At 42.1% G+C, this 18,424-nt stretch overlaps 1 protein-coding gene and 1 long non-coding RNA gene across 2 annotated transcripts in view; both read right to left on the bottom strand.

Moving 5' to 3' along the window:
• Positions 1-8,223, bottom strand: part of LOC124041695 (zinc finger and SCAN domain-containing protein 2-like) — a 77,972-nt gene extending 69,749 nt beyond the window's left edge. Inside the window, exons 1-4 of the mRNA XM_046359581.1 lie at positions 7,332-8,223; positions 7,115-7,236; positions 2,535-2,649; positions 1,537-2,323 (exon numbers count right to left, since the gene is read on the bottom strand). Of these exons, the coding sequence (XP_046215537.1) occupies positions 1,537-2,323; positions 2,535-2,649; positions 7,115-7,236; positions 7,332-7,545 (1,238 nt within the window). The 5' untranslated portion in view covers positions 7,546-8,223. The remainder of the gene's footprint in view (positions 1-1,536; positions 2,324-2,534; positions 2,650-7,114; positions 7,237-7,331) is intronic.
• Positions 8,224-9,909: 1,686 nt separating this feature from the next.
• LOC124041701 lies at positions 9,910-15,933 on the bottom strand. Its single transcript, XR_006839979.1, has 3 exons — positions 15,739-15,933; positions 10,456-10,558; positions 9,910-10,106 (listed from the first exon to the last, which is right to left on the bottom strand). It is a non-coding gene; the product is annotated as an uncharacterized LOC124041701 (long non-coding RNA).
• Between the last annotated feature and the right edge of the window lie 2,491 nt (positions 15,934-18,424).

The following is an 18,424-nucleotide window of genomic DNA, read 5'->3' as shown; positions in this document are numbered from 1 at the left end:
TTCAAATTCAATCACACCTAGTCTTCCTATGTTCATGGACACCCTGCCACCCCAAACCCTGTCTCTGGCTGTTCTCTGTGATCGATAGATGCCCTCTCCTCCCTGACTCTCCTGGCCATTGTGGCCCTACCACTGTAGCGCAATTCAATTTAACTGTGCATTGTGACTGCAGGCCTGTCGTAGAACATGAAACCTCTGCGCCTGACCCCACCTCTCCATCCCCCTGACCACTACTATCCCACCCCTACCTAACACACTGTCACTATTATTACTCTTGAGTTTCGGGTTTACTTAGAGATATAAACAAGAATAAGAAAAAGTAAGAGTCACGATTGTTCCTACCTTCACTCTGCACCGGCATAACCAAGCATCAGCAAGTGATGACGCAAGAAATCACTAAACTTCCCCTGTTGGCGTCCTGAGTCCCTCCTTTTCTCTCTCTGTATATCTCCACTGTTATCTCTGCCTCTGTTGACTGGCAAATCAATGAACCAGTAAATCTTTCAAACTACATATTTATTTTTCTTATCGATTTAGCCATCTACGGAATATAATGATCTTTGATTCAGATGACCAGTTTTATACAGTGCCAGTGATGTCAATTTAGACAACGTACAGTAAAAGTGTCATTTTCAGATGTCAAATGTAAAGTTGTATAAACATACATGTAAGATGTAAGCTAATACACTGAAACACATATTTGATTGCCTAGTTGAGTTAAAATAACATAACAGTTTAAGGCTGCAGAGTAACTTCAAAATAAGTTATTAACCTGATTTGATATGATTACTGTCCTTTGTGGCAAGAAGTGACATACCAAATAGACAAGCACTAACTAGACAACACATACTAAATGGTTCCTATATACACAGTGTATAAAACATTAAGAATACCTGCTCTTTCCATTACATCGACTGACCCGGTGAAAGCTTATGATACATTATTAATGTCAGTTGTTTAATCCACTTCAGTCAGTGTAAATGTGGGGGTTGGGTGCAACAAGAGTTTAGGAAGGGGGGGTACAACTCAATTCTATGAAGGTGTTATTCACTTTTTCTAAAAGTGCACATAGGTTTTCATTATATATATATTTTTTTTTACCAGTTGTAAATATATAGGCTGGTAAAATTAGTGAGGAGCCGTCAACAGTCAAACATGAAAGACATTTCACAAATGTGAAAAGTACGTCAAAATGTCTCGAAATACCTTTTGTACCACATGTTCACAGACAGTGGTACAGAAAAACTATGCAATTATGTTTATTTGTTCCATCTGGTCTGAGACAACATTAAACTTGTGTGTGGATCCCCAGGGTATGGGGGTACCACATGTTGAGACACTGGACTCTCTCCTATGTGAGTTCTCTGATGTGACTTCATACTGGAGCGCTGGGTGAAGCATTTCCCACACTGTGTGCACTCGTAGGGCTTCTCCCCGCTGTGGACCACAGCATGTCTGATCAGGTTGTACTGCTTGGTGAAATTCCTACCACACTGTTCGCAGGTGTACGGTTTCTCTCCAGTGGTGCTGCCCGACCTCCACTGAGTCCTCATTCTCTTCACCATGTTAAAACTACTGCGACTCAGGCTGTATCCAGAGAAGGTGGAGGTGGTGGCCATGTTTGACCCTGTCATGCACTCACTCATTCTCACTGTTGCTTCTGAAGCCCTGTGCTGATGCTGCCTTGGCTGTAGAGCTAAACTATTTCCTTCATTATTTGAGTTCAGCATCTCGCTGCTTTGTCCTTCTGGCATCTGTTGTCTAGTCTCATCAGCCAATGTCCTGACATGTCTTTTCATGTGTGCTGCTGCACTGAACATGTCAGCATGTGGTTTCCCTCTTGAAGAGTGAACCGATGGCCCTACACCATCTGTCATAGTAGGAAGGGATGGCAGCCCACTTTGAGATGGAAAAATTGATATATTCTGAGAGTACTCCTCTGTGGAATGAAAGGAGAAATCTGGGTGGCCATCAGTGTGTCTGCCTGGATCCACAGAGGTCCACAGCTGCCCATCAGTCTCATCCATGACAAACTGGTCAGGTCCTGCCAGGGCCGTGGTCTGATCCAGCTCCTCCTCTTTCTCATCCTTCACCATCACTAGCTCTTGCGAGTCCTCATCCTCGGCTGGCCGGTGCTGCTTTGTGCTGAACACCTTTGATTTCTCTACAGACGTACACCGTGGTGTGCCTGGTTCCTCTGGACCATCAGAATTGTGGTAATGTTCCACTGAGTCTTCAGGAGATATGTTGGGTTGTGTGATGAAGTCCTCATCAAATTGCCGTTGCACAAAGGATGGTGGTTTCCCAGACTTGGAACCAGAATCTAAAGATTTGGGATAAACATAAAAGAAACATTACAAAAGATCCTTAACAGTTGCAAAACATGACTGATTTTGAATTGACTGTGTGTACGCGCACTCTATATGCCAACCCAGAACAAAAAACACCAACTAGCAATTTGCAACGTGCATACCACTACACCCACACAGTCTTCCATAGACAGACAGAGCAGTATCACTTATGGTCGCACCCACCCTCTTCAGTGATCCCGAGCTCTTCCTGAGTGTCAGTCTTCCACACATCCTCTGCTGTCTCCTCATCTTTGATCAGTATTGGTTCAGTCTCTGCTCTCTGTTCCACATCTGTAGGCTGTAACAGGGGACTGTGATTATTACTCTGGACTAGAGGTCGACGATTCAGATTTTTTTCAACGCCGATAGTGATTATTGGAGGACCAAAAAAAGCCGATACTGATACTGATAATGACAATTACAACAATACTGAATGAACACTTATTTTCACTTAATATAACTCATCAATAAAATCAATTTCGCCTCAAATAAATAATGAATCATGTTCAATTTGGTTTAAATAATGCAAAAACAAAGTGTTGGAGAAGAAAGTAAAAGTGCAATATGTGCCATGTAAGAAAGCTAACGTTTAAGTTATTTGCTCAGAACATGAAACGATATGAAAGCTGGTGGTTCCTTTTAACATGAGTCTTCAATATTCCCAGGTAAGAAGTTTTAGGTTGTAGTTATTATAGGAATTATAGGACTATTTCTCTCTATACCATTTATATTTAATTAACCTTTGACTATTGGATGTTCTTATAGGCACTTTAGTATTGCCAGTGTAACTGTATAGCTTTCGTGCCTCTGCTTTCTCCTCCCTGGGCTCGAACCAGGAACACAACGACAACAGCCACCCTCAAAGCAGCGTTACCCATGCAGAGCAAGGGGAACAACCACTCCAAGTCTCAGAGCGAGAGACGTTTGAAACGCTATTAGTGCGCACCCCGCTAACTAGCTAGCCATTTCACATCAGTTACACGAGCCTAATCTCGGGAGTTGATAGGCTTAAAGTCAAAAACAGCGCAATGCTTGATGCACAACAAAGATCTGCTGGCAAAACGCACTAAAGTGCTGTTTGAATGAATGCTTACGAGCCTGCTGCTGCCTACCACCGCTCAGTCAGACTGCTCGATCTAATCATAGACTTAGTTATAACATAATAACACACATAAATACGAGCTTTAGGTCATTAATATGGTCAAATTCAGAAATTATAATCTCGAAAACAAGATGTTTATTCTTTCAGTGAAATACGGAACCGTTCCGTATTTTATCTAAGGGGTGGCATCCATTAGTCTAAATATTCCTGTTACATTGCACAACCTTCAATGTTATGTCATAACTACGTAAAATTCTGGCAAATTAGGCTGCCCAAACTGTTGCATATACACTGACTGCGTGCAATGAACGCAAGAGAAGTGACACAATTTCACCTGGTTAATATTGCCTGCTAACGTGGATTTCTTTTAGCTAAATATGCAGGTTCAAAAATACTTCTGTGTATTGATTTTAAGAAAGGCATTGATGTTCATGGTTAGGTACACATTGGAGCAACGATATGCACCGCATCAATTATATGCAACGCAGGACACGCTAGATAAACTAGTAATATCATCAACCATGTGTAGTTAACTAGTGATTATGATTGATTGTTTTTATAAGATAAGTTTAATGCTAGCTAGCATCTTACCTTGGCTTCTTACTACATTCGCGTAACAGGCAGTCTCCTCGTGGAGTGCAATGAGAGGCAGGTGGTTAGAGCGTTGGACTAGTTAACGGTAAGGTTGCAAGATTGACTCCCCCGAACTGACATGGTGAAAATCTGTCGTTCTGCCCCTGAACGAGGCAGTTAACCCACCGTTCCAAGGCAGTCATTGAAAATAAGAATGTGTTCTTAACAGACTTGCCTAGTTAAATAAAGATTAGATAAAGGTGTAAAAAAAAAGGTTTTAAAGTTGTTTTATATCGGCCAAATCGGTGTCCAAAAATACCGATTTCCAATTGTTATGAAAACCTGAAATCAGCCCTAATTAATCGGCCATTCCGATTAATCGGTCGACCTCTACTCTGGACACACCATATCTAACCCTTTTCATATTGCAGTGACCTTGGTTTGTAAGTAGGCTCTTTTCCTGTCCAGAAAGTGAGTTGGATAGCTATCTGTTATTCTTATCTGATTTATTTGGCATGGGCTACAGCCAGAAAGTAGCTTGTATAATTTCTGGGTCAATAAACCATTCAATTTGAGAACAGTTGTGAACATTCTCTCATTTATAATCTATCAAGGTCATTACATTGGTGTAAATTACACCATGGCATTCGGGGGTATCTATTGAGTGTAAAAAAAAAAGAAGATTATGGGAGTAATAATATTTTCTTTGTGGCACTAATAATAACGACATCATTTAAACTGTAAATATGGGCCTCCTGAGTGGTGCAGCAGTCTAAGACACTGCATCGCAGTGCTTGAGGCATCACTACAGACCCGGGTTTGATCGTAGGCTGTGTCACAGCCGACCGGGAGAACCATGAGGCGGAGCACAATTGGCCCAGCGTCGTCTGGGGAAGGTTAGCAACACCTTGTGGCAGGCCGGGCGCCTGCAAGCTGACTACGGTCGCCAGTTGGACGGTGTTTCCTCCGACACATTGGCGCGGCTGGCTTCTGAGTTAAGCGCGCAGCGTGTCAAGAAGCAGTGCAGCTTGGCGGTGTCGTGTTTCGGAGGACGCAAGGCCCTCGACCTTCGCCTCTCCCGAGTCTGTAGGGGAGTTGCAACGATGGGACAAGACTAACTACCAATTGGATATCCCGAAAAAGAGATTTAAAAAATCAATATTAATTACCTTTGAATGTGGCATGAACATAACCAGTCATTCTATTTTTCACCTGATTGTCAAACAAATCACGTAAAAAAGTAGTCTACCTGTGCATGTTCATCCACTCCAAAATAATCCCAGCAAGCTAAACATCATGTATACTTGCGCCATTTGATGATAGGAAATAGGTGTGTTACAAAACACCAAAACGTGTGCCTAATGTATTATATTGAATGTATGCTACTGTACCTGTTCTGCGTGTGTTCATGTGCGTAAAATTGCCTTGGCTGGGAGGGTAGGCTACCGGCAGTGGTGCAGGCCTAGTGGAGGGTAGATGCAAGGTAACCTTTTTCAGAAAAATACTTTGAAAGTATAGGGAGCATTATTAAAACCTTTACCACGACCGACAATCAGCGTTTACCCACCAAGTATTTTGCCACTACCAGTAGGATTATTTGAAGTTCATGGTAATACACATTGTATCCGTGTGTGTTAGAGTAAAGGACTTCACGCTGCTTGCTTAAATAACGTTACCACTTCCTCACGAACGATTCAGCCCATACCTGGCGCGAACTCGGGACCGAGCTCTGCCTCACAAACACACGTCTGTCCTTCTTCAAACGTCTTAGACGATCGCGCCACCTCAAAAGCGAGCTAATGAGGCAACGGAAGCAGGACACTTCAGGCTGAGGAATAGGTTTCACACATCCCCCATGTGCTACATGAGCGTGATCAACACATTTTCCCGTGACAGATTCAGCCTAATTTCAGCTGTGTCATGACTTATCAAAACAAAAAAAGTTACATTTGTCAGCAGGACGCATCAATTAATGTAGGCCTAATCAATGGCAATCAAGTAATGAGTTGAATCAAAACATGTTTTACACCCTAGTTCATGAGTTGTCCATAATTTCTGCTTGGAGTCTTCACAGATCTTGTGACATAAAACACTACATTTCCTTCCTTACATTAATGACAGTGTTATTTGTCATTAAGCATTTAGGCTAACAATTGAAATAGAATATTGAACTTAAACCCTGTACCTATCATGGATCTTGGAGATCTGGGAAAATGCACTGTAAGAGTAACTATGCCAATGTAACATTTCATTATGTTTCACCATGAAAACAGTTCCCATGGGGACACAAATCCAAAATAATGTAGGCCTATGCCATTGGAAAATGTAACGCTTCTAACCCAACGTTAACCTCTTCTAACCAAACGAGTCACCTTATAGGCCTACTGTCATTAAGGTATTGATTACTTTTTGGGATGGATTGGATGTACGTTGGGGTGTAGCTATAGGCCAGTTGTCTAGTGCTATAGTCGACCATCATCAGCTGATCCAGGAAAGAAAACAAATATTGATAGAAAATAAAGCTATATAAATGGTCTACTACTTCGGGCCACGGATGGCACGGAGAACACCCACGCACACCTGAAAAACAAAACAATGCGCGCTCTAAATAGCTGACTATCAAAAGCAAACCATGACAAATCAACAGATAAATCTAAAGCATTGGAATAAAGGCTATCTATCAAGGACACATGGCAAGCAAAAGGCGAAAAATGACATTTTAAACAAATAGGAGAATGGTTAAATTAGCATTATTTAGAGACCCTCACAAAGTTAGACTTTTGTTGGATTTATGGGAGCCAACATCTTATTCAGGGGAGCTGAGCACTCCCTGACTCCCCCCTAATTCGCAACTTGGTAGTTACCCTGGTTTATAAAAGCGGATCTCAACTCTGCCGATGGAGCATACTTTTGTGGCAGTCGATTGGTTCGCAGGGATTCTGGCCAGAAGGTGGAAGGTTCGAGCTATACTCCCTGCCTGTTTCCTTGCAATACTAATGAATCACACAAACACTTTAACTATTCCAATAACATAATTGATCCAAGAGGTCATCAGGTCTTTGTAATTGTAAAAGGTGATGCATCACACCTGGGGTTGAGAGTCCTCTCCAACAGCCATCTCTTCGTCTCTCCACTGTGAGCTATTCCTCTGCTTGTTCAAAACAATCTTGACTGGATATGAAGATTTCTCAGATGCCATTGGGTAAAAAGCTGGAAAATAATTGTATTCAGTCAAATATTAGGGCTATTCACACATTTGGGCTTTGAATATGCAATCAATTTATCATGAATAACACATCTACTACCTTTTCTCCTGACTCGTCCTCGCGTCTTCTTCAACTCGCCCTCCATCATTTGACACTTCCTTTTCAGTCCATCAATATCTCGCTGGCTTTGGGTCACTTCCAAACGTATAACTGCACAGCTATCATCAACCCGTTTGTTTATTTCGGCTACAGCTGCTTTAGCTAATATCTCCATAATGGATACCAACTGCGCCTGAAAATTGCAGTTTGCCATCTCGTCCAGCCCAAATTACAGATTTGTATTCTCTGTGTGAAGTAAAACGTGCAATAAACAATCCGTAGATTATGATAAATGGCAACGTTTCAAGTGAGATATGCGTGCGCAATTGCAATCCTACTTCCGTTCAACTCGTGACGTAGGTATCTATTACCGTAAATATGAGAACGCAACAGCCCTACAACATTTGGTAGAATTAGCACCTTCCAGGCAAATTCCAGTGTCTATTTTCCAGGATCTATTGTAGTCTGCCTGTAGTGTAGCCATATCTATTGACAAAAAAACTAGTTTTACGATCTGAATAAAGCATGTCTCTTTTTAGTCAATATATATGGCTACATTTATGGGAGGAAGTGTGCAGTACAATGCAGTGGCTCACATCTGCCAAAATTGTTTCAACCCCTATTACTTGCCTGTTCAACCGTACCTTCTCCGCTATGCAATCTGGTTTCAGAGCTCAAGGTCCTAAACAACATCATAACTGCCATTGATAAGAGACATTACTGTGCAGCCGTATTCATCGACCTGGCCAAGGCTTTCGACTCTGTCAATCACCACATTCTTATTGTCAGACTCGACAGCCTTGGTTTCTCAAATGATTACCTCGTCTGGTTTATCAACTACTTCTCTTTTTTTATGTTTTTTATTTAATTAAAATTTTTAGCCCTTTTTTCTCCCCAATTTCGTGGTATCCAATTGTTGTAGTAGCTACTATCTTGTCTCATCGCTACAACTCCCGTACGGGCTCGGGAGAGAAGAAGTTTGAAAGTCATGCGTCCTCCGATACACAACCCAACCAAGCCGCACTGCTCCTTAACACAGTGCGCATCAACCCGGAAGCCAGCCGCACCAATGTGTCGGAGGAAACACCGTGCACCTTGCGACATTGGTTAGCAAGCACTGCGCCCGGCCCACCACAGGAGTCGCTGGTGCGCGATGAGACAAGGACAACCCTACCGACCAAGCCCTCCCTAACCCTGACGACGAAATCTAGAATTGGCTTCCTATATCGCAACAAAGCATCCTTCACTCAAGCTGCCAAACATATCTTCGTAAAACTGACCATCCTACTGATCCTCGACTTCGGTGATGTCATCTATAAAATAGCCTCCAACACTCTACTCAACAAACTGGATGCAGTCTATCACAGTGCCATCCGTTTTGTCACCAAAGCCCCATACACTACCCATCATTGTGACCTGTACGCTCTCATTGGTTGGCCCTTGCTTCATACGCGTCGCAAAACCCACTGGCTACAGGTTATCTACAAGTCTCTGCTAGGTAAAGCCCCGCCCTAACTCAGCTCACTGGTCACCATAGCCGTACCCACTCGTAGAACGCGCTCCAGCAGGTATATGTCACTGGTTACCCCCAAAGCCTTTCCTTCCAGTTCTCTGCTGCCAATGACTGGAACGAACTGCAAAAATCTCTGAAGCTGGAGACTCATATCTCCCTCACTAGCTTTAAGCACCAGCTGTCAGAGCAGCTCACAGATCACTGCACCTGTACATAGCCCATCTATCTACCTACCTCATCCCCATACAGTATTTATTTATTTATCTTGCTCCTTTGCACCCCAGTATCTCTACTTGCACATTCATCTTCTGCAAATCTACCATTCCAGTGTTTAATTGCTATATTGTAATTACCTCGCCACCTGCTCCTTTGCACCCCAGTATCTCTACTTGCACATTCATCTTCTGCACATCTACCATTCCAGTGTTTAATTGCTATATTGTAATTACTTTGCCACAATGGCCTATGTATTGCCTTAACTCCCTTATCTTACCTCATTTGCACTCACTGTATATACTTTTTGTTTTCTTTTGTTCTACTGTATTATTGACCATGTTTTGTTTATTCCATGTGTAACTCTGTGTTATAAATAATATAATAATATATGCCATTTAGCAGACGCTTTTATCCAAAGCGACTTACAGTCATGTGTGCATACATTCTACGTATGGGTGGTCCCGGGGATCGAACCCAATACCCTGGCGTTACAAGCGCCATGCTCTACCAACTGAGCTACACAGGACCACATTTTTTTTGTATGTGTCTAATTGTTATGCTTTATCTTGGTCAGGTCGCAGTAGCAAACGAGAACTTGTTCTCAACTAGCTTACCTGGTTAAATAAAGGTGAAAAATAAAATAAAATCTCCAGACGAGCTTCAATGCCCTACAACTTCTCCTTCCGTGGCCTCCAACTGCTCTTAAATGCAAGAAACTAAATGCATGCTCTTCAACCGATCGCTGCCCGCACCTGCCCGCCCATCCAGCATCACTATTCTGGACGATTCTGACTAAGAATATATGGACAACTACAAATACCTAGGTGTCTGGTTAGACTGCAAACTCTCCTTCCAGACTCACATTAATCTCCAATCCAAAATTAAATCTAGAATTGGCTTCCTATCTCACAACAAAGCATCACTGCTGCCAGATAAAAATGATTTGAGTGTGTGGAAATTGAGGAGTTAGAATTTCATGCACCTGTTTCTTGATGTTTGTGTCCCAACTTTTGACAGTTCTCTCATGGGACGCCAAGATGATCGTTCTGTTGGCGAATCACAGTACACTAATCCTGTCATTGTGTGTCTAGGGAATATCAATCAAAATCACCATCATCAGGCCTCCCGAGTGGTGCAGTGTCTTAGACACTGCTAAATTTACCCAACTCTCCCCTATTCACAGCATATTTGTCATAGAGCTGGTATGAGAGGAGAAGATTGGGCAACTGAAGTAGGCCTTGCAGAGAGAGTTGACAGGGTGACTGTATGCAGATCTGGGGTCCCCTCACTGTCAAACTCACCCGTTTGGAAACAAACACATTACACTGCTGTACTTGACCACACACACACTCACGCTCGCACACACACATACGAGACACAAACACACACGCTTACCTTAGTTTCTGTGTGTTGGATGACATCCCAGATAGCCTGTAGATTCTATCTACAACCCCATGCTTCTCAATGAATTCACTGCTGCTTCGCAGCACCTGAGGAACTGAGAGGCAGACAAGATGATAATACTATGGAACTAACAGGGATGAACAACAGGATAGGCTAATATTTAACTTATTCAGATACAACATATTCTAACAGACCGAGCTTGTAGCCAGGTGGTCCAAAAGATCCCGTCTTTTCAACTTCTCACATTCAGCCCGTGGTCAACTATGTGTGTGTTTAATATTAGTATTTTCTGTATGAATTGGTCAATTGTAACCCGTTGCGATTTTAACATGTACATCTTGGTAGTGCAAAAAAATTCTATTTGGGGAACACATGCCAGCAAAGCAAATACACAACACTAAACAATACATGGATTACACTATAACGGTGAATCCTTACCACTGCTACACAAGACACCGGCTGTCTGGCAGCGAAACACTTAAATCAGCCTCATTTACTGCCTTTTAAAAACACATGGCTGACTTGATTAAACAAATGTGGTCTCTACTATGGCATAAGGAGACAACAAGCGGATAAGAGGCAATCTGTAATTTCGACAATGAGCGAACTAGGACAGACGTAGTCAATATAACTATTTATTCAGCATCTTTGAAATGTACAGCAACAGAATTCAGAACATGGGCCTTTCTTACAGTATTCTCCCTGTACACCAAGTCAGACCCGTAGGATAAATAAAGGTGGCATATATGCATACAATGAAAGCGCTTGCAATATTTGATTATGACATTTCTCTAAAACAGGCTACATGCTACATGTGCGCCACCAATTCAGAAGTTACAAGGGGGAAAGGGAGCACATTGTTAGCGTGAGGTACATGGGCTACTAACAGCTTACTACACAACGTAAACTTAGTATACATTTTAGCTACAGTATACACAGTGCTGAGGGGTCTTTAGCCTGGTTTGCTAACTATTTCTCTCAAAGAGTGAGTGTATAAAGTCAGAACATCTGCTGTTTCAGCCACTGTCTGTCACTAAGGGTGTACCCCAAGGCTTGATCTTAGGCCCCACGCTCATCTCAATTTACATCAATAACATAGCTGAGGCAGTAGGAAGCTTTCCCTCCATTTATATGCAGATGAAACAGTCATCTGGCCCCTCCCCAGATTTTGTGCTAAATGCTCTACAACAAAGCTTTCTTAGTGTCCAAAAAGCTTTCTCTGCTCTTAACCTATTTCTGAACACCTCCAAAACAAATGTCATATGTTTTGGAAAGACCAGTTCGTAGCTGGATTCTTCACTGATCTTTTATACCTTCTCCGGAACGTAAACGTTGTTCGGACCTCAAGTTCTGTGAGGTGGAAGAAATTCCTTTGTTCTCTATGAAACTTCACTCTATCTCTATACTGTGTGGCCATGAGGAGATCCTCTCCTCAGGAATTTACGACCTCTCTCTGACCACAGCAGCCTAGCTGAAGGAGGCAAGCGGGAGGCAGGGAGAGGGGGATGGGGCTTGCTGTACCCAAAGAGGGCAGCGCCATGACAGTGCTCTCGAGTGACTAATGTTCTTAATGATTCGGCTATCAGATTTGACACCAATGCTCCTTATAGGACACATCACTGCACTCTATATTCTTCTGTAAACTGTTAATCTCTGTAAAGCTGTTGCAAGACCCACTATTTATAAAACCCTCTTAGGCCTAATTCCCCCCATCTGATATATCTACTGCAGCCCTCATCCTCCACATACAACACCTGTTCTGCCAGTCACATTCTGTTAAAGGCCCCCTAAGCACACACATCCCTGGGTCGCTCCTCTTTTCAGTTTTCTGCAGCTAGCGACTGGAGCGAGCTGCAACAAAACACTCAAACTGGACCGTTTTATCTCCATCTCTTCATTCAAAGACTCAATCATAGACACTCTTACTGAGAGTTGTGGCTGCTTCGCGTAAGGTATTGGCTGTACCTTCTTGCCCTTTGTGCTGTTGTCTGTGCCAAATGTTTGTATCATGTTTTGTGCTGCTATGTTGTCGTCCTAGATCTCTCTTTATGTAGTGTTGTGTGTTGTCCTATATATTTTTATTTTTAATCCCAGCCCCAGCCTCCTCAAGATGCCCTTTGCGTTCTGGTATGTCGTCATTGTAAATAGGAACAAATTCTTAACTAACTTGCCTTGTTAAATAAACAATGTGTTTTAAAGATGTCTCCTCTAACACCTCTAACACTCCTCTAACACCACAACATGTTATGGATATGGAGTTTTGCTGAGCAACTCTTAATTTACTCCTATTACGGCCAGTATGTACTTCCAAAAAGGGTCTAAAAAAATATATACAATAAACTTTTTTACATTTATTTAAAAAAATCTTCAGTACCTTCAATGTATTCTGCTGTTGTAGACTTCTGACCTGTGCATTGCAGTAATGAGTGATTGTAGGAGCCAAATAGCCTTTTTTTAGGCCGTTTTTGGAAGAACATACTGGCCGCAACAGGAGTAAATGAAGATAGTTTCTCAACGAAACTCCATATTTGGTGAGGAACAAACGTATAACTCTTGCGGAGCTGTCTAATGAGAGTTTGAATCAGATGTTCCTGGGCGTTAGAGACAACTACTCATAGTCAAAATCTTTAATGCGCAGATACTAGAGCACTAACAAGCTTGCTATAGTTGCACACTCCTCCAGTCAGTGGGTTGCTGTGATAATAGAAATACAATGAAGGCTTTATTTAGTCCACTGATCTAGAATTGACTTGACAGAGGAATGGCAGTATATGTTTTGGTATTCTGCATAAACTGTTGTGTGCTTATTGTTGTCTCAGACTAGCTCCACAGTGGTCTGATGTTTCTCCTCTGTTTGTCCCGCCCAGCTTCCCAGTTCTGCAACCAATCAACTGTATGCAAATCCCAGGACCACCCAGAGAGGAGCCCCTCACCAATCCTGAACTACAAGGTCCTGAAGCAGAGTGAGGACCCACTTCAGGACACACCCCCTCCAGGGGCCAGCAAATCAGAATAAAGGATTTCTAGGATGCCAATTTCATACTCATTTAGTTTCTATTGTTTTTTTTGACAAAGGTTCTCAATGGAACTCTATACATTCGTAACAGACAGAAATGATGAACATTTCAGTGCACTTGGTGTGTAAAGAGGGGAGGATGGATGAAAGGATGAGGGCACCCAACCTACAGTAGCTGTTCTTCATATCCTTGGGGTTGCAAGGATCAGCCATGGGAGTCCTGGTAAATGAGCCAGACGTGACCCAGGCTAAACAACACCAAGCCAGTCTGGGACAGGCAAAGAGCACAATATAGCTTCAATGGAAATTCTAACCAAAAGGAAGAGAGACCTGATTCTTCAAACAACTTAATTATAAGATTTGCAAAAATGGAGCAGTTAAGTCACTCAATTGTGCAGATTTTGGAGCCCAACGAACAGTGGGGTCTCAGCTTTTATATGAAAGTACAACCTCTTGGCAGATGTGTGTAAACGGGCGGGGAACAGTGTGTAAAATATTAGTTTGTCTGTGCAGATTAAGATAGCACGAGGGATTACTCGTCTAACGGCATTTGCCACAGCTCACACCGTGCTCATTTCTGCAAGTTTCCACACAGCTGAGTTCTGGCAGATAGATAAAACGTGATGTCGCATGCTGCGTTTGCACCTAAACTGCTCTGAGCTGTCAACAAGATTGTATCAGGGAGAAAAAACACTAGCATATAACAATAGACACTTCTCTAAGTAAAAAGTATGTCTAATTATCTCACCACACACTATGCCAAAGTCTTGTTCACTACTCGGCTATTCCAATCGGACATGAGGAAGGTTGGAAATAAAGTTTTACGCTAACCAACACCCCCTGGCCCTTCCCATATGAGTTAGACCCCCGTGACTGAAATTGAGTCACACCACTATAGATGGCCTACTCTGCCCTGTTCAACCCCATATGATGTGGTCGCCGATTATGTTCATGCATCTCCCAAGTAGTCAGCCTGAGTCGCATCCAATACACATGACCTGTCCTGCTCAACACCCCACCCTCAACACCATCCTGTTCAGTTTGCCCCCCCCAAAAAAAAATAATTTATATGCAGAAAAGCATTCAATCATTTTTTACATTTAACCAGGTGAGTCCCATTGAATCTCTTTTTTAAAGGGAGGCCTGGCAGCCATTATAATCTACACTACTAGAAGGTCAATATGTGCATTCTAAATTACACCCTGTTCCCTAAATAGGGCCCTGGTCAAAAGTAGCGCATTGTATAGGAAATGGGGTGTGATTTGGGATGATACCACCATTATAAATCTGTCGGCTTGTTCCCTTTCTTTTTCATGAAGAAATCCATGAAGAATGAAAGAGCCACACTACGGCCTGTCCTCTGTACATCAAAGATGACTGAAGTATCAGACATACCCTTTTTCGTGTGGTGCTATCATGTATTCTCAACCAGCCAAAGGTATATGATAATAATGATTATTGATTTAGGGCATAAAGGGACACTTTCCTAGTGGACTACAAAGCAAGCTTTGTGGAGAATCTTCATGTAAAGTGTTTATAAATCCAGAATAAGACTTAATCTGTGTTTGGGAAATCTTCCCAAATATATATTTATATATTTTTTTAAAATCTTAGCTTGCTATGGTTTTGGTTTGATCCAGGCTGTTTTATATACATTTAAGATTGTACTCACTCTTTTTTCCAGTAGATGTTGTGGTTCCACTTCATATTAGGTGTAAAACCCATGTATGTGTTTAATTACATTGTAGGCAGCTAGGCAAACATTCTTACATAGGTAAACAGTTTAAGTTGTAAGTACTAATTCATTACACAAACTACTTACCAGTACGTAACTACGTTATAAGGAGACTTAGGGCTCGATTCAGCGCTATAGCACGATTGAAAGGCAACGTTCCCGCTACATTCACGGTAAACGCTGTATATAATGGCTAAATCTGAAATTACCTATATTTCAAGTGCACAATAGTGCTGAACTTCAGCAATACAAATTGAATCAAACCCCCTAGATTGACCGATTTGTTTATAATATTAAATATGGTCTGAAATGGGTTTTGGCCTTGTATGTCTGTGCATATTGCTTTATGAAGACAGAGTGCTGTGTTAGTTTGTTTCTTAATTAAACTATGATAAGTAATCATTTTGAGGTTGTTTGGTGGGTGTCTCATAATAATTACCAAGTCTCAATTCTCTAGTGACTTACTCGATACGTTAGCTGTCCGCTAAACTATCTAAACTTATCGTAAGCATGGTCTAATTACCGTGGCGCAGCAGACGAAGTCACTGCATCGCAGTACTTGATGCATCACTACAGACCCGGTTCGATCCCAGGCTGTGTCACAACCGGCCGTGACCTGGAGTCCCATAGGGCGGCACACAATTGGCCCAGCGTCATCCGGGTTAGGGGATGTTTGGCCGGGGGTCTTTACTTGGCTCATAGCGCTCTAGCGACTCCTTGTGGCGGGCCGGGCACCTGCAGGCTGACTTCCGGTAGTCAGTGGAACTGTGTGGCAAAATGTGTAGAATTACAGGAAATTAGCTTTGAAACTACACATCTTTCTTTCCGCCCCATGGGAAAGTGTAGAATTGCAGCACAATTTTCTCTACGCCCCATGGCAAAATGTGCAGAATGGCAGGAAATGAACATTAAAACATAAGTTCTTTGCTGTCACTGGGGTGGGTTACTAAAATGTTTTGGTCGCAAAGTGTGTGTTGGGGGGGTGCGCAACCACAGCAGCCCTAAACAAAGAGTTACAGTCCATTTTACCTTAGATTGGAAAATGTAATGGTCAAAACATATTGATTTGAGAGTTGTAAAGGTAGGGTGAGGTCTGTGCTTTTTTGACAACACACACAAAGCAAGTCCTGCAGGCTCAAGTTTTATCTTCACTTGATTACTATCCAGTCATATGGTCAAGTGCTGCAAAGAAGGCCCTAGTTAAGCTGCAGCTGGTCCAGAATAGAGCAGCACATTTAGCTTTTAATTGTAATTAGAGGGTTAATATCAATTATATGCATGCCAGTCTCTCTTCGCTAAGAGTTGAGGAGAGACTGACTGCATCAATTCCTTTTTTTATAAGAAACATGAATAGTCAACTTACACACACACACACACACACACACACACACACACACACACACACTTACCCCACCAGGGATCTATTCAGTCCCCAGGTTCAGAACAAATTCAAGGAAACATACAGTATTATACAGAGCCATAACTGCATGGAACTCCCTTCCATCTCATATAGCACAAGTGAGCAGCAAACCTGTTTAAAACAACAAATACAGCAACGCCTCTCCATGTGACCTACTTCCTGTGTATGTACTGATATGAAATGTGTAACTGATAGATGCAAACAAACATGTTAATGTTTTTAAATGTAAATTGTTAAGTATTATGTCTGTAGGGTCTTGGACCCCAGTAAGACTAGCTGTCGCTATTGGCATCCTAATAAAATCATTATTTCTGTTTTAGACTGGAAAGGGTAGGAGGGGAATAATTCAGAGATGACATTGACTGGACAGGCAAGGCTGGCTACATACATCATCATGGTTCTTTCTTTTTATTATTTCTACCAGCTGTGGATGGGAAGAACAACAGTTCAGCAGAACAATGATATTACAACAGAATAGTCAGACCATAGATCTTCAGTGCCTTCAGAAAGTATTCATACCCCTTGACTTATTACACATTGTTGTTGTTACAGGCAGAATTCTAAATGGATGAAATACTTTCTGCCCCTCTACATGCAATACGCCATAATGACCGACCATGTAAACATGTGGACATTTTTGCATTCAAAATTAAATACAGAAATCTAATTTACATACGTTTTCACACCCGAGTCAATACTTTGTAGAAGCACCTTTGGCGGTGATTACAGATTTCAGTTATCTTGGGTATGTCTGTATGAGCTTTGTACATCTGGATTTGGGGATTTTCTTCCATTCAGGTTTTCTCAAGCTCTGTTAAGCTAGATAGGGAGTGGTGGTGAACAGCAATCTTTGTCTTTCCATAGATTTTCAATGGGATTCAAGTCTGGGCTTTGGCTGGGCCACTCAAGGACTTTTACATTATTGTTCTGAAGCCATTCCAGTGTTTCTTTGGCTGTATGCTTATGTCCTGTTGGAACGGAAATCTTCGCGCCCCCCCAGCCTAAGGTCATTTGCACTCTGAAGCAGGTTCTCATCGAGGATTTGCCTGTATTTGGCTCCATTCAATGTTTCCTCTATCCTTACCACTCTCCCAGTCCCTGCCACTGATAAGCATCCTCATAGCATTATGCCGCCACCAGCATGCTTCACGACAACCTGGTTTTCTCAGTGCTTTGCATTCAGACCACAAACCTTTGCCTTATGCTTGCAGTCTTTCACATGCTTTTTTTCTAAACTCCTGGTGTGCTGTCATGTGCCTTTTGTCTGGCCATCCTCCCATAAAGCCCAGATTGGTGAAGTGTTGTAGAGAATGTTGTCCTTCTGGCAGGTTCTCCCATCTCAGTCAAGGAGTTCTGTCAGAATGGTCATTGCCTCCCTGACCAAGGCCCTTCTTGTTCAGTTTGGACGGAAGGCCAACTAGACAGAGTCTGGGTAGTTCAATATTTTTTCAATTTCCCAATGATAGAGACCACGGTGCTCTTGGAAATTTTCAACAATCTAGAAATAGTTTTATACCCTTCCCCAGATATATACCTTATCACAATTTTTATCTCAGCTCTAAGGACAGTTCCTTGGACTTCATAGTATAGTTCTGCTCTGACATCCACTGTCAAATGTGGACCTTATATAGACAGGTGTTTCTTTCAAATTCTTGTCCAAACAATTTAACAAAGTAGTCGTGACATCAAGGATAATCAAAGAACATTGGTTGCACCCTAGCTCGATTTGGAGTGTCATAGCAAAGGGGATGTCAATTTGATTTCTGTATTACATTTGCAAAATCTTTTT

This window comes from Oncorhynchus gorbuscha, linkage group LG08 (genome assembly GCF_021184085.1).
Source record: "Oncorhynchus gorbuscha isolate QuinsamMale2020 ecotype Even-year linkage group LG08, OgorEven_v1.0, whole genome shotgun sequence".
Classification (NCBI taxonomy): Eukaryota; Metazoa; Chordata; class Actinopteri; order Salmoniformes; family Salmonidae; genus Oncorhynchus; species Oncorhynchus gorbuscha.
This window is presented reverse-complemented; position numbering and strand designations above follow the sequence as displayed.